At 42.2% G+C, this 18936-nt stretch overlaps 1 protein-coding gene across 2 annotated transcripts in view; it reads right to left on the bottom strand.

The window, feature by feature from the left end:
- The window catches only part of FBXW11 (F-box and WD repeat domain containing 11), a 137888-nt gene that overhangs the window by 89832 nt on the left and 29120 nt on the right, over positions 1–18936 (bottom strand). The window contains exon 2 of one of the 2 annotated variants that reach the window (XM_015406930.1): positions 8761–8862. The exons of the other annotated variant lie outside the window; for it this stretch is intronic. Coding sequence (XP_015262416.1) covers positions 8761–8862 — 102 coding nt within the window. The remainder of the gene's footprint in view (positions 1–8760; positions 8863–18936) is intronic. 2 annotated transcript variants of the gene reach the window in all.

Here is an 18936-nt window from a genome sequence, read left to right on the forward strand (position 1 = left end):
CCTTGACAACATTATCTTGCAAGTACAAATCACAGCAGGTCAGTTTTGCTTAGCATCAGAAGCTTCCTTACCACTTCCTCTGCAGTACAGTTAGCCAGACTCTCAGCCAGGACATTTTGAACACGTGAAGCTGCCTCATTGTCAGTGAGACCTCTTGGTCCATCAAGGTCAGTGTTGTCTACTCAGACTGGCAGCAGTTGTCCAGGATCTCAGGCAGAGATCTTTCACACCACCTGCCGCCTGGGTCCTTAAACTCGAGGTGCCAGGGATTGAATCTGGGACCTTCAGCACACAAAGCAGATGCTCTACCACTGAGCCACAGCCACTTCCCTAGAATTTAAAGTTGGAGATGCCCACCCCACCCCTCCAGAAAACACACACACACACACATACATAGACCTTTATTGGCATAACCCAGAAAACAAATTGTGAGTGTAGCGGTTCAAAAAATGAACCAACGTGGGCTATTTTAATTTCTGCAATGTGCTATAAAGGGCATGGTTCTTTGTATGTTGAGATACATTAAATGTCCTGCCTCAGTTATCACCGTAGAACTCCAATACCTGATCATCAAAAGAATGTCATATTTTTCACTGGCAGTAACTTTCTGGATTTAAATTTCTCCATGCAGGGAGTTAAAAACAATACAAAACTGTAGCATCGTCTAAACAGGAACAAAACACAGTTAAGAACAGAAACAGAGGCTGACCTAGTTTTGTCATGCAATGGCAAATATAGGTCAGTAGAACACCAAACAACTCGATGTTCCACCTTAACGCTCACCACCTCCTCTCACATATCCTGAAACCAAGGATTAGAGAAACTCCCTTCTCTGGACTAAGAGCTTTAACTTTCAAGGCACAGCAGTTTGTTATTTTAAAGTTTACTGTTTAAGGCACGTGTTGAGCACTAAAGTGCAAAAATATGTTGAAAACACACACACAGAGAAGTACCTGCATGGTTCCTATTTAAAGGACCTACAGTTTGAACTTGCAAGAGGGCAGAAGGGAGAATGGACAAATATTGATTAGAATAAGCAGAGGGTGCGTGGGCTTACTGGAAGAAAAGAATGAAACCGTGGTGGCCTAAGAAAACGCCTTATGGGAACAAAATTCTAAGAAAGCACATATACACTTTAAAATGCTTCAGTTCTCACACATCGTATTTATTCACTACTTTTCTCCAAAAATGGCTTACAGCAGTAAAAAAAAAAAATTCAGAAGAAGTCATACAGTGTCACTAAAACAAAACAGGACCAACTGTATACTGAAACTTTTCCTCTGCTTTGTGAATGTACCTAACCACTATTCACAGGTTAGGCTTTTCCTGCTTTTATAGGTCACCCTCGCTCCTCCCAGCCAGTGCAGAGTAGAAGACACTCCCAAACTACCTAGCCAAAGCTGCCATGTGACTACACTCTGATGAAACCCCAGGGGAATCTTTCTACCCTGCCCCAACAACACTTCCTTCACTGCTCTCATTGCTACACTCTAGTGAAACCGACAAGGTGAGAGGGGCAAAATTGGTGTTGGTTTCTCTCCCAAATACTACTGAGCGCATCACTGTTGATGCTCATAGGTGCCCTTCTGAAAGCAAAAGCTCTCCCCCTCCCTGGATTAGCAGCAAGGGCAGGGAAAGGAGGTGGATAGTCCAGTTCTCCACATCACTGCAACTGACATATGACCTTTATTAGTTTCACCAGAGAAAGCAGAGGAAACTGGCACTGGTGAAACTGACAAGGCCTTCCAACTACACTAACCTATGGTACAGAGAGGTTAAGACTATGAAAAGGCATTTGCAAACATGTAGGTGTCTGGGGGGGAAATGGTGGATGGAGGACTCAAGCTGTGCTGAAGGTTAAAACGCAACTGTAAATCCTTCTCTCTGCATGCCATCAATCCATTAAAAACCCCAATACTTGTATACTATATATAAACTACATTTCTGTCTAGTGCACATACAGGAGAGAGGCTGAAAAGCATTTTAAGCAGTACATGTGGAATCTAAGAAGATTTTAAACCCAGTGAGAATACTGGCTTAATGGAGAGAAAGCTGAGGCCGAATACAAGCATGAAGGTTCAACAACTGATGTTTTACGTGAAGTTAGCAATGTGAAAAATGGACCAAGATTTTGGAGGTGAATGAGTATATATAATCCACAGTGCAAATAATTTAAAACATGGCAAATAGTTACTTGCCAACAATAGGTAGCATTCAAATTGTATCACCCCAGTACACAAGACTACCTACAGAATTATTGGTGACTGGAGACAAAAATATAGAAAGTTATAGGTTAAACCTCAGCTTAAGGGATACCACGCAGACATTTGGCACTTTCTTGCTGTACCACAGCTACCAGCCTCCAAGTAAATCTACACTCTGGCCATGCAATGTACTCTTCCTGCTGCAAACAGCGAACACTCTTGAGGTTATGCAACACAGCAACAAACTGGCCCTGTTCTTAAACACTTAAATTGGTCATCACAGAGCTATCCAACACATGATAAGTCAAGATCACCGATCCCTCAAGTCTAGGACTGGCAATGGCTTTCCCCAAACCCAGCAGAATTCCCAGTGAAAATTCTCTCACCTCTACTACCTAAACTTCTTACACTGAGGATACCAGAGACAAAACTATGGTCACATTCTGATCCCCAGCATGGGGAAATGTGATATTTGAACTCAAAGGGCAAAAACTAAATCTCTGACCTGGATAGCCCAGGTTAGCCTGATTTCCTCAGATCTTGGAAACTAAGCAGGCCAGCATTTGGAAGGGAGACCACCAAGGAATCCAGGTTTGTGGTGCGGAGGCAGGCACTGACAAGCCAACTCTGAATGTCTCTTGCCTTGAAAACCCCACAGGGTCGCCATGAGTCAGCTGTGACTTGGCAGCCGGGGGGCGGGGGGGCGGGGAGGGAAACACGGCCCCCAAAATGGCTGTCCATTCAGAAGCCATGTAAAGCCAGAACAGAGGGGGGGTTTAGAGCTGCACTTCAGTGGCCACAGGTGGCAGTGGCACAACGTATCAATCTGGCTCACCCTTTGCCATCCCGTTAAACCCAGACAGCAGCAAAAGCAGCACAGAAGCGGCCATATTCATGCTATACCACAGAGGACAGTAATATAGCAATTACCTGCCCTGGCTGGCTCAATCTTGCCAGGAGAAAGTAAGAGCTCCTTTGGCCAAGATATAGAACACTTCCCTGGTCATCTTCTACAGTAGTTTAAGTAAGTAGTAGAAAAAGCTAAAAGGGCTCTGCAGGGGGGGGGGGGATCTTCCTTGGTAAAGGAGACTCTAGCAAATTACTGGCTGGTCTCAAGTCTCTTTTCTGTGGGCGAGGTGACCCGGCAAATGGTGGCAGAGCCACTCGAAGTGTACCTGAATGATGCCTCTTCCCTTGACCTCTTTTCTTCGTTCCACCTGGTTACAGGACAGAGATAGCTTTAGCTACACGGTGAGTGATTTACAGCTTCACACTGACAGGGGAAATCAATCCCTTTTCATTTTGACCACTTTGATACCATCATGCCACATTCCACTGAACCGCCTAGAGTGTAAGGAACAGCCCCTGTTGGTTTCTGTCTTTTCTACTGAAAAATAGCGCTGAGAGTTTCCATCGGAAAGGGTAGTTTGACAGTAAAGGAACTGAAAAGGTCAACGAGGAGAACACTTTCTTCCCTGCTATCTCCATCATTTCATAGGCTTGTAAAATGGCCCTACAGTGCACAGCCTGGCTTGGGCCTTCCACCAATGACAGACCAGCTATCTTTCAAACTGCTCCTATTTTATCTTAAGTAATTTAGGGAGGCATGAGCTTGATTTTGACACTTTGTTTGAGACCCCTGGCTGTAGAGCATTGGTTTGAAATTGTTGTCTATTAGGTAATTAATATATTCAGTTCAGTTAACCTTTATTGGCATAAAAATTAATATGTAAGAAGGCTAGTACAGTAAAATATTTAATTACATATTTATGGAACAAGAGGCTCATTCCATCTGCTCTAGATGAGATACCCTAAACTATAATTTAAAATAAAAATAAAAATAGGAAGATGAGACACAAACTAGGGATCCAGAAGAAAAGCAAATTAGACCAAAAAATAGGATAGTGGGAGACAAACGTAAGGTGGGGATGGAGACATGAAGGCCTGGAAAACAACCAGTTTTCTACATAGCAAAAAGGAAGGGAGAAAGATAAAGAGACTCCACCTACAAGATTACATGAGAAAGGAGTCACAGGTTTCTGCTGGCTCTCTCATGGTTCCCCAACCCTGACCAAGGAAAACAGCTGCTTATCACTGCCTGGGTGACAAAACATTACCACTGGCCAGCATTTAGGTTGACCCAGTTTCAACCCAATTTGATCCCAATGTCCACTGAGTTCCACCCTATAGAACATGACTGATTTTTCTGGATCAAGTGGCACCTCTCTTCTTCTTTATTATTGACTGGCCCAGGAGAATACAAAGCACATGTTCACAGTCTATGTTTTATTTATTTTTTTCAATGTATGTTTGCAAAACCATTGCATAGCCTTCTCTCTCAATCAATCAAATGACAATCTCTCTTGCCTTTCCATCAGCAATTTGCCCAAAGAACTACTGTTATTCCCAGGTTACCATGCATTTTGCAATACAAATGTCACATCAGCTCACAGACATGAGTGACGACAAAAGCTAAAGGCTTACTTTCAAAACAAATGGAATGAGAAAGAGGGAATTTGTTTCTACGACCACAATCTCACTTTGCTAATCAACTCGAAACATCTGTGAACTAGAAGGTGTTAAGTAAAACAGGCTTAGCTACAGACTCCAGCTCATTGTCATAGCCACATATTTTTTAAAGACAGACTGGAGTATTTACAGATACTGATCAAGGGTAAATTCTACTGACAGATTTATATGGAACTAGATTGGTATAAAACATAGCACAAGGAATAAAAATATCAACCTGAACATGACACCGTCAAACGGGCTAATTTCCCCAGATGCCTTGTATTGAGCTTGCTGAATTCAGGGTGGTCAAGGAAGCCATACACAAGTCGAACGCAAGGCCTCAAAGATTTGTCCGTGGGTATGAGTAAAAACAGTTACTTAGTAGTGGAAGAAATAATTCTGCTAGTCAACTCTGAAACTGATCAGCTCAGAATATCATCTACATTTGTTCAATTCTGACACCACAACAAGCTATAGGAAGATAAAACTATGGTTCAGCATGATGTCTGAACTGACAAACCATGGTTAGTGAATAGTTTGCAAACTTGACTTGCCGTAACGATCATTTGCTGGGATGTACAAATTGGTAAACCAGTTATATGTTGTCACCCCATGTCCGGAGGCATTTATACTACAGAACTACGAACCATGAGCAAATGGAAAATGAAAGCAGTCATGCAGTTCTAAATCAGGTTTTTTATGTCTGAAGGCTCAACCATGGGGTTCCTACATTACAGTAATTGCAAACTACAGTTTGGCCAGTTTGATGCTTGAACTGAGTCACTACTATTAAAAAGAAGAAGAAAAACTTTCATCTAGAGATTGAAAATCACTTCTAAAATCTGGGTCCAAGAAGTCTGAATCCATGGGCAGGTCAAATATACACAAAGCAAATCTGCTCATGGGAAACCTCATTTAAAAACTGTCTTTCAAATCAGATGGCATAAAGTCTGGGAGAATCTTATTCTAATCCAAGTCCACATCCATTAAAATATCTACATTCAAAGTTCTATCCCTTTGAAATCAAAATTCAGACCTGGTCTTCCTTTGTCAAAAGCCCTGCACAGAAGTATGCTATACTTCAAACTTCATTACATCAGCTGTGTTTCCTAAGGAAGTTCGACAGGACATGACCAATTTGAAAGTGCTGAAAAAATGTTCAATACCATTGATTGTCTGAATTGTATAGCGTATTTCTTGTGAAGTGATGGTTAATCTCTTGCATATTCTGAAAGCTATTGTTGAAGATATGCTTAATGTGTAGCTCCTAGGTAATGCATTACTCTACAAAATGATGAATATTGAGATGGAATCTGACATCTTCTTTCACTATATTGTAATTTTGTACAACTCTAATTTTCTAATGTTTTATGGATTGGATCCAGATTAGACATTTCTGCAAGCGCAATAATTTCTGCTCACATTTCTCCCCTACCAGTCTGAATTGCCCCCAAAATCCCGTTCTTGGAGAAGTGTGGATTTCCTGGGCATTTTCATGGGATTTGTGGAGTGGGAGAGGAGGGGAAATCATGCTCTGTAAGCAAAAATCCTTGTGTCCATGGAATGTTAATTTGGATCCATCCCTTTGTTTGCTAAAGTAAAACAAAACAAAAACCCTTCCACGCATATAGCAAACAATTCCATTGGTATATGTTTAACATAGGTGAAAGGATTCAGATCAAGAATACAACACAAATTTCTGATTCTTAAGTTACTGAGATACATACTTTTCAGCACAGGTATAAATTGTTAGCACAAGAAACTATTTAGATTTTAAGGGGGGAAAGGGTAATGATATGTATAAAATATATGGCACATACAGTGAAAGTTTGACACAAAGTCCTAGCTGAAATTCTGGAAGCTCTCACAGAAAGGTAACTTCAGAGTTGGAGAGCAACACACTCACTCTTACTATGTAACACATAAATTAAATACTTGTGCTCAATCATAATTGTTATAAAAATAGCCACCTTCCAATCTTTGATACTGTGGTATGGTTTTCTAAATGGAAGATGGCCATTTCTCTAACAATTACAACATGATCATGTGTTGTTTACACTGAGCGCTTGTTTTGTAATACTACAATAAAAGCGCATAACAAAAAAACAAGGAGTTCTACAGCAGTATCATTTTATTATAGCTATGCCTGGTTGCTTTAAAATTGCCATTTCAGTACAGTAAGGTGAATCTGAAGCAGAAACTTTGTGAAAGGAAATACAGTGTATTGTTAAACGACATCAAAATTAATTAGAATAATCAGAATCGCCAAATTAATAGTGCTAAATGTCATAATGAAGAAATTTTCTTTCTGCCAACATACAGGAAGGTCATATAACAGGCTCTCTTTCAGGCCACAAGACATCAGTGCCAGGCAAGACTATACAAGTGTGGAGATGCCCACTACATCACAAGGGAGAGAATCTGCCCTTTTTAAAAAAACAGAAGTCAGTCCAAATAGTATGTCAACACCATGGGGAGCAAATAAAATACAGAGCCAGAATAAACATTATGATCATTAACTCCTTACTTTCTTATACTTTTAACATATGTTATGTTGGCAACTGACTTCTTCCTATTGTGTAACAAAGGTAAAGAATAAGGTGCTGGGTAACCCATCTTTACTTCTAAAAAGCCTCACCCAGCAGGACCAATGCCCTTGGCTAAATCTAGCATGTCCCACGCATTTTGCTGCCAACAGTCAATTACAGCTTTATATTATGGGGCACATTCCACAATTCTCTACAAACACCAAAGGTTCAGGTTTTAGGGGAATGATGGAAGCAATTAGTAGAGGGATTTAGAGGGCAATGAAGAATAAGAAGCCCTACTCTTTTGCAGTGGGGGGGGGAAGTGCAGCCATAAGCCCCAAAGCAGAAAGAAACTTTACCCACAGTTCTTCGGCTACAGCCCCACAGACTGAACCAACAGTGGTCACATGCAGCCCACACTTCCTCAACAGACAGCACATGGAACAATTTACAGATTACACAGCATGCGGTCTAAGTAATTTTGCTACTTGTAATGCTTCCCCATGCAATGGCCAGACCCACTCACTGCATGCTGTGGTGTGTGTAAAAGTGAACAGAACTAAACAAAAGTCATGAAAATATACCTGGCCTGGCCACAGAAGACATTTTCAAATGGCCTAGTGCCCAGAAAAAGTTATCAACCACTAAGCGTAGCTATTCAGAATATATTGTGAGCTGCCCTTTGTTCCATTCATAACATTAATTATACGTAAATTTATGCATAAGAACCTTGGGGTGCACAAATTAACATCGCTACATAGTGTTTACACACTTAAAGATTTACATGGAGCACTTTGGAATATGAAGAAAGAATAATGCCAGTCTATAGTTCTTTTCCAAGCAATAGAATAGATTCTAAAGTCTTCATACCAAGAATACAGAGCTTACTATGTTTAGTTCTGCTATTTTGTCAAATCTGGCCCCCCAGAAGTTAAGAAAATAATTGCCACCACACACTGCCTACCCAAAGCTTAATTTACAATTGTCAGAAAACTCAGAGCTCATAATCTTGTTACTTTACACCATGTTCTCACAGTTCTCGATTAAAGTTATTTCGTGTTAAAAGAAACTCAAGTCAATAGGGCTCAATGCTACCTCGTTGTAATAATTTAGCACAGGCAATAACAACTTTCCTTTCCCCTCTAAGCATTACGTTCTTGGGCCCATGAAGGAAGGGGGTGGGAGATGCTAAGAATTCACATTGTTAACAACTGGGGGGGGGAATCAAAGGGATTTAGAGACTTATTAAAAGATCAAAACGAAAACAGGCAACATGCAACTGTTACATGCGCGAAAACTTCAGAAAACAGGTAAAGCGGAACGCTTACCACTTCCTAAAAGGAACGTGTCATAGAAAGCCCTCTTAAGGAGGACTCCGACAAAAACTAGAGAAGGTCAATACAGAGAAAACATTCAGGAGACTTTTACAGTTTAAATTGAACCCAGAGAGATTTTAAAAAAAAACAATGACCACAGAATACGCATAACACATTTACAACAAGAAAGAAGAAAGGCACCTGGAGACATCTGACACTGGGCATGCTCTGCAGGCATCTCAGTGCGCACATGCTCTCTACCAGGTTGGAGCAGCCTAGCCACAAAGACCTTGGCACAGAACACTGCAGGATGACAAAAAGGAAGGAAGAGAAGAAGCAGTTAGAGGCCACAAGTTACTGAATGCAGGTAACTTATTAGTATGTTAAAAGTGGATTATGTACTTAGCAACTGGTGGAAAGCAACCAACAATATCTAACCCCACTCTTCACTGCTTAGCAAGATCATCAATCAAGGGCACAATCCTCAAAAGTGCTGCTACTGCATACATGTTTTACTTTTTAAAACTTCACGCTGGGGCTGCCTTAAAAAAAACAAAAACAAAATGCAGTAGCAGTTCTTGGTGGATTGCTCTTCAGCTAACCTAATGACTTTCATTGGCCTAACCATCTTGGGGTATTTATGAGCTCAGCAAGGAAACGAGCCCTTGAGACTGCAGCCCATAATGAACGCTAATTGGCTTGATGTGTAAAAACCTCTTCGCCGCCACTACAGTGCCCCACAAAAGTTATGTCTGGTTTCAATATGTAGGGTTATGGACTCGAACCTTACGTTTCTTACTGCCATTGTAAAATTACACATAACACAGCAGCAAATTGTTTTTACGGCAGCTCAGCACAAAGCCAATTAGCTTCTCTGCAGCTGATTCTAGTGATACATTCTGAGTTGTATATCCTTCCCCAGAAACGAAACCAGGCTGAATATGGCAAGTATTTATGAACAGCCCGTAAAGCTTCTGCTGTTATGGGCAAAAGGCACCACCCTTTAAGCCACCATGCTGGAAGTCAGACACACACACACTTAATTTTGAGGAAATACTATTAATAGGGGTTAGTCTACAACAGGCATTGAGGGTTTTAACCAGAAGGGTTAAAATTTGTAAGGCACAAACTGAAAATGAGAAACAGAGTTCAACGAAATCAAGAGGGTATATTTGATCGGCCATATAAAGTTGACCAGGCTGCATCCCTGTTAATGGGAAGAGGTTCATGAAACACACGGCATTTGGTAAGTGTTCTACCATCTCTCAACATGCTAAAACAAGATAAGTTCAGGATATATTAATTATCCACCAAAAATCAGGCACCAGAGGTTCAAAATGGATCCCTGGATTACAAATTCATCTGATCAACTTAGAAATTAATTTCAAAGTTTATTCAGCAATTTGTTAACAAGCAAGAGATAAACCTCCACTGCAGTTCTGCCCCAACCTCCCATTGAGTATTAGCGACTCACACTACACTTTAACTGTACCGCTGAAACGTAAAAATACATAAAAGTCATAAGGGCCACAATTCAGAAAGTTACTTGAAGTGTACCCCAGAACAACTGCACACGCCCAGTGGGACTTTAATTTTTTCCCCTGGCAAATGCCACCCTTTCAGAGAAGCTGCTTTTGGAACTCCCCCTAGTTTCAAAAACAGTTTGCTGTGCTGGAAGGGAGTTAAAGAGGTTACTATGAGAAACACAAGTCTCATTTCTCTGCAGCCAAAGGCAATCCATGGTGCTCACACATCTGATGGCTGAACACCAACTCTTCCTGACAGTTCCTTTTTCAGCAAACCCACACACACACACAATTGCGATACCAAATTTTAGAACATTTCAAGTTTAAAAGGCAGGCTGAAGATGCAACAAAGTGTTACGGAGGGAAATTTTACAGGACCATTGAATGTTGGGGCTGCTACTTCAGTACTAAAGCAAAAGTAAAGATCTGGCGCAGGTGGTGAACCCAAGCCTCTGAATCACTTCTTTTGAAGTGTCCAGGATAATCCTGGAGGGATAATAAAAAGACAGCTATCATGTTACTCAGAATGCATGCGTGTGCACATACGTACGCATACAGAGCTGGAAGGTTCTTAAATCGTCATGTGGGCTTCTAAAAATGCTGACTCATAGAAATAATTTCCCAGAGACGTTTATCAAGCTCACTGAAACGCTTTCGTTTGTTTGAAAATTCAATAGCTGGCTGCTTACAGACCAAAGCTCAGTGGGTGCAGCACCCGCTTTGCATGTGGAAGGTACCAGGTTCAATCCCTGGCATCTCTAACTAAAGAATCTGAGCCAGAAGGTGACAGGAAAGGGTTTGTACCTGGCACTGTAAAGAGCCACCCCTGCCAGCATAGACAACCCTGGGCTAAAGGGACCAAGAGTCCGAACCACTATGAGCCAGAGTGCTACAGAAGCCTGAACTAGCATCTGTGAGACCCAAGTTTGAGTCCACACTTCAGCTATGGAAGCTTGCTGAGTGATCTTGGGCCAGTCACACCTTTCAGCCTAACCCACATCACAGGGCTGTTGTGAGGATAAAATACAGGAAAGGAGAATGATCTAAGCCACTTTGGATCCCCATAAACTATGCTATATACATAATTATACTTCCACTTTCTATAAAAGATTCTAAAATGTCTGTAGCATTTTCATACTTAAGGCACCCCTCCACAAATTATAATCTTCTCCACTACCAAACATGGTAACTATCTACAGGAATACTTACATGGTTAAAAAAGCAAATTCCTGAATTAAATATTCAGCCATATCACTAACATTCCAAATTAACACTACAATACTAAATCATACTGTCATATTGATAGCGGCTGTTTATCAGGGACCTAAGTAAAAACAGGAAGAGGAAGAAGAGGAGGAGGAGGAGATTGGATTTATGCCCCGCCCTTCACTTAGACTCTATTATTGTAAATTGAAAATTATTGTAATTTTACTCGAGAAACTGTCTTATCTGTTGTAATGATGTGAGCCGCCCTGGGCCTGCTGTGGCGAGGAGGGCGGGATAGAAGCCAAATTGATAAATAGAAGATAGATAGGAAGATAGGAAGATAGGAAGATAGGAAGATAGATAGATAGATAGATAGATAGATAGATAGATAGATAGATAGATAGATAGATAGATAGGATGAAGCTGCCAGAAAACAAGACAGGCCTTTGGGCCATCTAACCCAGTAGCGTCTACTCTGACAGGCAGTGGCTCTTCAAGGTCACAAATGCAGAATGCAGCTCTGCTAGAAGAAACTCCCCAGGACTGAACACCCGGAACCTTCCACAAGCAGAACATGTGTTGTACCACTGACCTATGGACACCTCACAAAATGAAAGACTGAGACCAAGAAGTTACAAAGCCAGCAAATCATGCTGCCTCTAAGTACTACAATAGGGTACATAGCAAGAGGGGCAAAGGCAGTGATTTTAGCTGCTTCCCCCCCCCTTACTATTTCCCCCCACATGCAGAGTTGCCAAGAGTTCCCCAGCCGCCAGGAACAGCACTTCAGGGACCATACAGGGGCCGTAGAAGAAAAAGGAGGCAAGAAAAACCTGTTCAAAGAGCAGAGTTCCACTCACAGTCCTTTGCATCCAACCCAATGTCTTCTTTAAAGCTGTAAAGGAATAAAGTTCACTGAACCCTTAAAAGAACTGGTCTCTCAAATAATGCCCTGGCCTGGCTAGCCTGATCCCGTCAGATCTCAGAAGCTAAGCAGGGTTGGCCTTGGCTAGTGTTTGGGGGGGAGACCTCCAAGGAATATCAGGGTTGTGACGCAGAGGCAGGCAATGGCAAACCACTTGTTTTTAAAAAAATAAGTTTATTTATACGTTTTCTATTACATAAAAGGCAAACCACTTCTGAAATGTCTCTTGACTTAAAAATAAGTCTAGCTGACCACCTAGTGGTGCATAATGCTAAAGAGTTAGAACCTCTGGCTGACAGACAATCTTAGGCTCTCCTGGCTATTATACATACACTGCCATCTGATAATTAATTTCCAAATAATGGATGACATTTTAAAGGTTGATGAAACACACAGATGGCAGTTAACTTCATACCTTTGGTACAAGTCATGCTAAAAATATACTGTGAATTGTGATCCATAGTACCGTTATTTATACAGCACCAGTGAACATGGTGCTTTACAAAGCAACGTAAGTCAAACGGTCACAGTTCCATGCCCAGAGTAAATTGCAAACTATGTTTTGACACTGGGGAGGAGAGGTGAATATTAGTGATCATAAACGTCGGCTCAGTTTCTGTGGGTGGGGTAAATACTAAGCCAGAAGGGGGGGGGGAGGATATAGTGGCACCCACTTACGAGTTCTGCAAGGGAAGATCCAGCCATGGGAGTGGGGACACAGTAATGGAGAATGAGCAAGTCTAAAAGCAAGAAAACTTGACAACTCTGTGTGCAACTGAGTGAGAAAGTCTCTCTAGAACACTTACTAGTATCCCAGTCAAATAATATTTTGACTAGTAATGGAAAGACTACCACCCACCTAGGCCTCTGTAATGATTTCATGTTTAACTGTGTGTGTGTGTGTGTCTTTAAAAGTTTGGTGGCATGGCTGTGTGATAGTCTAGAGTGGTTGAAACAGGCAAGTGGTGTGATTGGTGAGTGACAGAGAGGGGGAGAGGTTTGGAAGTGATGCTGTGTGGATGATAGGTATGTCTATCAGGAGTGACAGTTAGAGGTCTGACAGTTGATGAAGACAGGGGATAAGTTAGTTCGGAAGTAGGAGAGAGAGAAGTCTAGTGTGTCATGAGAGTTAAGTTCTGTGTCTGAAAGAAAGTGACAAGCAGTTCTGTGTTGAATCAGTTATAAACTGAAGCTGAGTGTCTAGGAAACAGTAAAGATTATATGGACTTGGAGAAAAAAGTGTTACAAAGTTACCTAAGGAAAAATCCCTGTCAGTAGGGAGCAGACTGTGTGTTATACCTACTTTACTAGTTACATGGTTCTACCCTCGTATTTATGCTTTATTTAAATAAATCCTATTTCATTCAAGTATACAAGCTCTGAAAGAAATAATTCCTCAGGAAACACATAGACCCTCATGAAAGCCTAAACCCTCGACCTACCTAACCAGTAATAGAAAGAGTAACAGTATAAAGGTTTGGAAATCCTTTTAAAATTTCCTGGAGGCAGCCGGATTACCCAGTAGAACAAAACATAAAGAACACTTTTAAAGTAAAACCAGACCTCCCAGTTAAGGGGTCGTCACAGCCTCAAACAGCCCCCGGAAGAAATCACATTGAGCACAAGACAAAAAAAGTGGTTGGGTTGCTGTCATTACAGTCTTTTAAATCTGTTCTGTAAGTGCAGAAAGGAAAATGGCTTCCCTTAGAACATTTCTGATGTAGCAGTTTACACAGTAATCCAATGCAGCTAATTTTCCAGTATATTTGTCAAGGTACTTCAGATAAATGTTAAGTGTCATAGTAGGAAAATGGTTTCTGATTATGCCAGAGCAGAGGCCCCCAACCTTTTTGATCCTGCTGGCACCTTTGGAATTCTGACACAGGGTGGGGGTGCAGTTACAAAATGGCTGCTGCAGGAGGTGGAGCCAACAACAAAATGACTTCCAAAAGAACCAGAGCTAACCACAGAATTTCAGGAGGTGAGATCACATGTAATTTCAATAGTAACTCTTCAAAATTTTAGGTACAAGCTCTGTTTAAGAGGATGCCTCCTTTTAAGATAACTATATTGTTTTCTTGCATACACACAGCTTACCTTCACACAATGAGGATCCTTGAGCTGTGGTGGCAGCTGCTGCTAAAGCAACTTTTAAACACCTGCACAGCCAATTAGAAGCCTTGCTGGTAAAGAGCCCCACCTGACCCCACCAACTTTCTGAAAACACTTGGCAGGTACCAGGAAAGGAGATGGCGGACACCATGGCATTTACTGGTGCCACACTGGGGACCCCATAACCAGAGAATAACTGATTGCATAATATTAAAGTCCTACCAGAAAAACCAAGCAATCACCATCTAAAAATCACACCAAGGCTGCGGTCACACGGAACAGAAGCCACACAAGTGAGACGGAAAACAGGCGGAGTTTCCGGGCGCGATCTCACCAGCACATCTGGGAAGCGTAGCACTCCCGTGGCTCAACTGAGGCTTCCAGCCGAAGCTGCGTGGCAAAAAACTAGTACCTCGGAGGTACTAGTTTCCGGAAACTGCGGGGCAAGAGCGTCTGATCGCTTTTCCGGTGGCATCCGGCGCCCGCCCATGTCCCCTTGCAAATAAGGTGGGTTTTTTTGTCCAAGTCTCTGTGGATGCGCACACGCACCCAGCGGAGCATGCGCATTTGTCGTGTACACACACAAAAAAACAGTTTGTCGCGGCACGCGCTTCTTCATTGCGCGCCGGCTTGTCCTGTGATCAGCACCTCTCCCTTGCCATGGAACCTCCACGGTACCTCCACAGGACCTCCACGGGAGGTCTGATCGCGTAACTGCGCAGTAGTTTGCCCCAGGGCAAACAGCCACGCTTCTCCCCCGCAGTTTCCTGCCCGTGTGACCGGGGCCCAACAATAACTTATTTAAATATTACTAAGGCATGGTACTAATTTTAAAGGTCGAGAATAGATATAATATTCAAGAACCCATCAGTTTGAACAGCTGCACCAAGGGCCTCAACCCTGGGCACAGTTTGGCCAATCCTTCAGCAGCGACCCCAGTGACATTTCTCCTGAGATAAACCCCTGAAGGGAGCAGGGACATTGGCCAGGGTCCACTTAAGCTCACACAAACAGCTTGTGCTAGTCCAGTGAAATTTTTGGCTCCCCCCCCCATTAGTGCGGCTGACACTTTCCCCGTGTGTGCCACATCACACAGTGTTTTTGAATCCAACCGCTACTACCCACCACAGCCTCGTGTTTCAGGAGAAACTGCCATACAGAATTATGGACTGCATGTGGAGATGAACAGAGCTAGGATTCTATCTCTTTCCAGTTTTCTCTTGTTTTCCACAGCGGAGGACCATCTCTGCAACAGATTAAGAGGAGTACAAGCAGAAAGAAGGTACCGCTTCCTTGGAAATATGTATGTAACTCAGACAAATATGTTGCCCTTTCTGCATGCTACTCATAGAACATGGGGTCAAATATGTGTTCATCCCTAGAACAGGCCTGGGCACAGGCAACCCCAGATATTTCATCTGGGCCCTGGTAGTCTAACAAATTTTCACCTCTTTCTTAAGTGCCACTCTATTTTATTTTATTCAATTTATATCCTGCCCTACTCCGCAAGCGGGCTCAGGGTGGCTTACAACACTGATAAGACAATACATAATCATTCATAAAGACCTCAACAATTTCTGATGGCAGCATAACAATTACTAACTATTGTGCCTGCCGCAATAATGTCAGGGGCATATTCTCTTAAGAGGCCAAAGTCCGCCGAATCTGATGCCAAGGCGGTATAGGGAGTGCCCTAAGGCTTGTAATGCGAATTGAGCAGATTGATCAAGCTGAGCAGGGAAGGCTGGGGAACTGTAATAAATCCCACAGGACCCTAATCTCAATTGGAAGCATGTTCCACCAGGCAGGGGCCAGGGCTGAAAAGGCCCTGGTCGAGGCAAGGCAGACATCCTTTGGGCCGGGAACTGCTAAATGGTGCTGCTCAGAAGAGCATACTTAAAGTAGTAGACATTTGAGAGTAGTACTACAGTTAAGTGCATATGTGCCTCACAACCACAAAGGCATTACTACTGAATGGTGCCAGCTTAATTGGGGAGCCTAATCAAATAAATGGGAGATGGTTTCCGTCACGCACTCAGAACACCACTGCCAACATCTTTGTCTAAATTTACAAAACCATTTAAAATCAACAGGAAAAAAGTGAAGCAATCTATAAACAGCACATTTAACACCAGCAATGCTTTGTTCTATGTGGCTACACACATTTCTGGATCAAAGGTAACTCAAGAGGAGTCACTCTGGTCTAGAGGGTAGCAAGAGACAATGCACTGGAAGCCAAGCATTGCCAGCAGTACCGAAACAGCTGGCCATATGATAAGCATATTCTTTTTTGTGCAACACAGCAGAGGGAGCCTTCTTCTTTTGTTATGTTTTCGTCTACTGAAATGCCACAGGAGAGCCACGGCACTTAGGCACACTGTTTTTCAACCATGAAGGATAGTTTTGTTCTTCAAAGCAGGGCTGGCATTTTATGAATCAGAACATTTAGCATTCGAGGAGAGGAGGACTGAAGTAAATAAAAGCACGGCACAGAACAATCTTAAGTTCCTTTCATTTGTCTCCAAGCCCATCTACACTCAATGCACAGAGTAGGATAGGATTCACTTCTAGGGTATTTCACTGTTTAGTTATTAGTCATTTTAAATTTTAGACACTAAAGTTGGATCCCACCAGCTCTCCACCAGAAGAAATAGATCAATTGTCTTCCTCTTCCTCCTCCAGCAGTGTCCTGAGACTTCTGAAAACTAGATGCCGGGGCTGTAGAAATCTCAAATAAAGACAGAGAATCCCCCCCCCCGCAATAAAGTGGGAAATTGTGCATATTCACCCCTCACTGCTCTCTCCGCAGAATGTCAGCTGATACATCCCAGAGTACCTATTTCTTAGTCGTCTCTTGTACCTATGAATTCATTGATCTCCTCATAGTAAGAAAAAAACAGCATTTTTAATTTTATTTATTTGCATTCCAGGCCTATCCATTGTATGGGCAAATAGCAAATCTGTACTCTATTGCAGTCTTGTGCAATTTGATTGATTTACCTTTCGGCCTACAGCTTGCTATCAAAGATGAACAAACTCCATGCATCTCAAACCATAACAGAATTGCAAATCACAACTAAGGGAACACTAAGCACACACACCCATCTTTTTTCCAGAGTTCCAAATTAGGTCACAATATAAAACAAGATTCTGCACAGTTTAGAATGGAATACTGGTTCCTTCTACTTGAGAATGGGGGAGCCAGCCACATCCTATTACAATTAGAGGACTCTCTTCCCATCATCCCTTAAACAGATATTTGTGCACCCAATGTTCTGTCCCCCAGGTAACCCGCCACCCCATTCTACACTCCCAGCTCAAACTGCACTACTTTGCCTTACTAGGAGTCTTTGCTGTTAGACCCAAGTGTTATCATATTTTGTAATCCACTTACTGATCGACTGAAAATTTTATCGTACTTGTAATCTGCCTTGGGTCCCAGTGAGAAAGAAAGACTATAAATGAAAATAATAATCAAAATAATCCTCGGAGACAGAAAATAGGTTGTTTTTCCTATCTCTGATGAGGGATCCCCCCCTCCCCCAAGTTGGAAGACTTCTGCAGTTGTCCAATGACCCTGCTCATGTATCAACATAATAAACTGGCTCCATTTAATAAATAGGGGAGAAAAAACTGACAGCTTTAAATGTAACTTAGCAATGACAAGTAAAGACTTTAGGAACAAAGAACACTGCTCCTTGAATGTCTGTCTCATTCTTAGGCAGAAGGAATGTTAATGGTAAATCCAATGTTGCATCACCCCTTGGGACAAGGACATCCTGCTACAACTGGGACGTTACCAACCTATGTGTCCAACCACAGAGGAAATGTCGGCTGCCAACTACTTGGGAAAAGTCAATAAAACTGTAAGGCCTCCACCCTAACACTGCATCAGCTACGGTAATAGAGTCCATTTAGTAATCACTGATAAATATGGAAGCTGAGGCCCAGGTCACTGCCTTACAAATGCCCTCCACTGATGGACTGGTGTTAAAAGCTACTGTGGAAGGCATTTCTAGCTGAATTAGCAGTGATCCTTCCAGAGGCTTGAGACCTTGCAAAACGCATGCACCACTTTCTGAGAGTTGCTCTGGAAGCCTTTTTGCCCCTAGCCACTTGATGAAAGGATATGAAGACAGCATCCAACTTTCTGTACTTGGTCTACCCTGCAGAGGTCTAGGGAGTTCCAATACCTTTCCCTAGGATGAAATGGTTTGGGACAGATCTCCAAAGATCTGTCAAGTATGGAGTTTACCAATGACCTTAGGAAAAATACATAACTCTTGCCCAAAGGATAGACTGCTCACTTAGACACTCTTCCAGCAAAGAAGACTACCACCAAGAGGAGAAACCTGAGACCTCTCACAAAACCTCAAAAGGAGGCTCAGACAATGCCTGTAGAACGTGTAATTTCCAATGGGAATCTGTAATCCATGAGGAATGGACAGGTGTGTTTGTGTGTGTATAAACAGTGGCTCCCTTCAGGAAGCACATCAAATCTAGAAATAGAAAAATCTGATAAACAGTAAAATGGATGCCGACACTGCTCCTTCTCTAAAGAGAGTATTTGGTTTTAGACCTTGAGACAAGCAATACTGAAGGAAAAGC

The sequence above is a fragment of the Gekko japonicus genome, unplaced genomic scaffold, assembly GCF_001447785.1.
Source record: "Gekko japonicus isolate JY-2015 unplaced genomic scaffold, Gekko_japonicus_V1.1 scaffold1350, whole genome shotgun sequence".
In the NCBI taxonomy this organism is placed as follows: Eukaryota; Metazoa; Chordata; class Lepidosauria; order Squamata; family Gekkonidae; genus Gekko; species Gekko japonicus.